This window comes from Tetrahymena thermophila (genome assembly GCF_000189635.1).
Source record: "Tetrahymena thermophila SB210 genomic scaffold scf_8254484, whole genome shotgun sequence".
NCBI lineage: Eukaryota > Ciliophora > Oligohymenophorea > Hymenostomatida > Tetrahymenidae > Tetrahymena > Tetrahymena thermophila.
Genome location: NW_002476259.1, coordinates 19,633 through 21,270, shown reverse-complemented (window position 1 = coordinate 21,270; position 1,638 = coordinate 19,633). Strand labels below are relative to the sequence as shown.

General features: G+C 19.4%; 2 protein-coding genes across 2 annotated transcripts in view; one reads left to right on the top strand and one right to left on the bottom strand. All coding sequences in view use genetic code 6, as the record gives it.

Moving 5' to 3' along the window:
• The window catches only part of TTHERM_01116250 (hypothetical protein), a gene marked incomplete at its 3' end in the record, with an annotated part of 492 nt that extends 119 nt beyond the window's left edge, over positions 1–373 (bottom strand). Inside the window, exon 1 of the mRNA XM_001022476.3 lies at positions 1–373. This exon is cut by the window's left edge and continues 119 nt beyond it. Coding sequence (XP_001022476.3) covers positions 1–205 — 205 coding nt within the window. The 5' untranslated portion in view covers positions 206–373.
• Positions 374–824: 451 nt separating this feature from the next.
• TTHERM_001115250 (hypothetical protein) overlaps positions 825–1,638 on the top strand; it is a gene marked incomplete at both ends in the record, with an annotated part of 5,836 nt that continues 5,022 nt past the window's right edge. Inside the window, 3 exons of the mRNA XM_012799288.1 lie at positions 825–895; positions 1,109–1,198; positions 1,465–1,554. Of these exons, the coding sequence (XP_012654742.1) occupies positions 825–895; positions 1,109–1,198; positions 1,465–1,554 (251 nt within the window). The remainder of the gene's footprint in view (positions 896–1,108; positions 1,199–1,464; positions 1,555–1,638) is intronic.

Here is a 1,638-nt window from a genome sequence, read left to right as displayed (position 1 = left end):
ATCTCATAAGGTTCTCCATATTAATCTGGCGTATATTTAATTTATAAATACTATTTTTTTTTTTTGTAATTTTAACTTTCGATTTATTTAATAAAATAATTTTTCTAATAGAAATTCTAATCATTATTGATTGATTTTTATTAAAACAAAATTTTTTAGCTATTTTAACTTAATTTTAATCAATTTTTAATTATTTATCATTCATTTTTATTATTTGATATTTTCATTTTTCAATATTAACATTTACACTTAATAAAAACAGTTTATTTGTTTTTGATTGTAATATTTTTAATTATAAAAATTAATTTAAAGAACTTTAATTTATGTTACTTGCTTTTATTTTTTCTTTCTTTGTTAATTTAACACATCATTTTATTTTCAACTTTTGCTTTTATTATTAATTAATTAATTAATCTTATTATTCCATATTTTTTCTTCTAATTAACTATTTAATTTTTTTTTTTTCTTCAATATTTAAAAAGGAAGAATTAAATTGGTGATGAAGATGCATCAGGTTTAGGTTCTGGTTTAGCAAATTGTATTAATCTTTCAAATTTGGCACTTGACCTTGGGTAAAAATAATTTATTTATTTTGGATTGTGATATTTTTAATTATAAAATCTAATTTAAAACAATAAATCTCTTTTTTCTTCGTCTTTCTTTGTTAATTTAACTGATAATTTTATTTTCAAATTTTGCATTTATTATTAATTAATTAATCTTATTTATTATTTCATATTTTTTCTTCATTTATTCCTTCTAATTAACTATTTAATGATATATTTTTTCTTCAATATTTAAAAAGTGAAAATTAAATTGGTGCAATGGGTGCATCAGGCTTAGTCTATGCTTTAGCAAATTGCATTAATCTCTCAAATTTGAGACTTGTTCTTGAGTAAAAATAGTTTATTGATTATTTATTAAGATATTTTTCATTATTGTGTTTGATTGCTTTTTTTCTCTTTTGTTAATTTAACTCATCATTTCATTTTTAACTTTTGATTTTATTATTTATTAATTAATTAATCTTATTATTTCATATTTTTTCTTCATTTTTTCCTTCTAATTAGCTATTTAATAATATATTTTTTCTTCAATATTTAAAAAGTTACAATTAAATTGGTGCAATGGGTGCATCAGGATTAGGTTATGCTTTAGCAAATTGTATTAATCTCTCAAATTTGACACTTTGTCTTAGGTAAAAGCAGTTTATTTGTTTTGAATTGTGATATTTTTAATTATAAAAGCTAATTTAAAATAATAAAAGTTCTTTTTTATTTTTCTTTTTATTGAGTTTAATTGCTTTTTTTTCTTCTTTGGATGTTTGTTAATTTAACTAATCTTTTTTTTATTCAACTTTTGCTTTTATTATTATTAATTAATCTTATTATTTCATACTTTTTCTTCATTTTTTCCTTCTTATTAATTATTTAATTAAATATTTTTTCTTCAATATTTAAAAAGTAGTAATGAAATTGTTGATGAAGATGCATCAGATTTAGGTTCAGCTTTAGCAAATTGCATTAATCTCTCAAATTTGATGCTTAACCTTTAGTAAAAACAATTAATTTGTTTTGGATTGTGATATTTTTAATTATAATAATGGGGGGGGGGGGGGGTGCTCCCATTGAACCAATT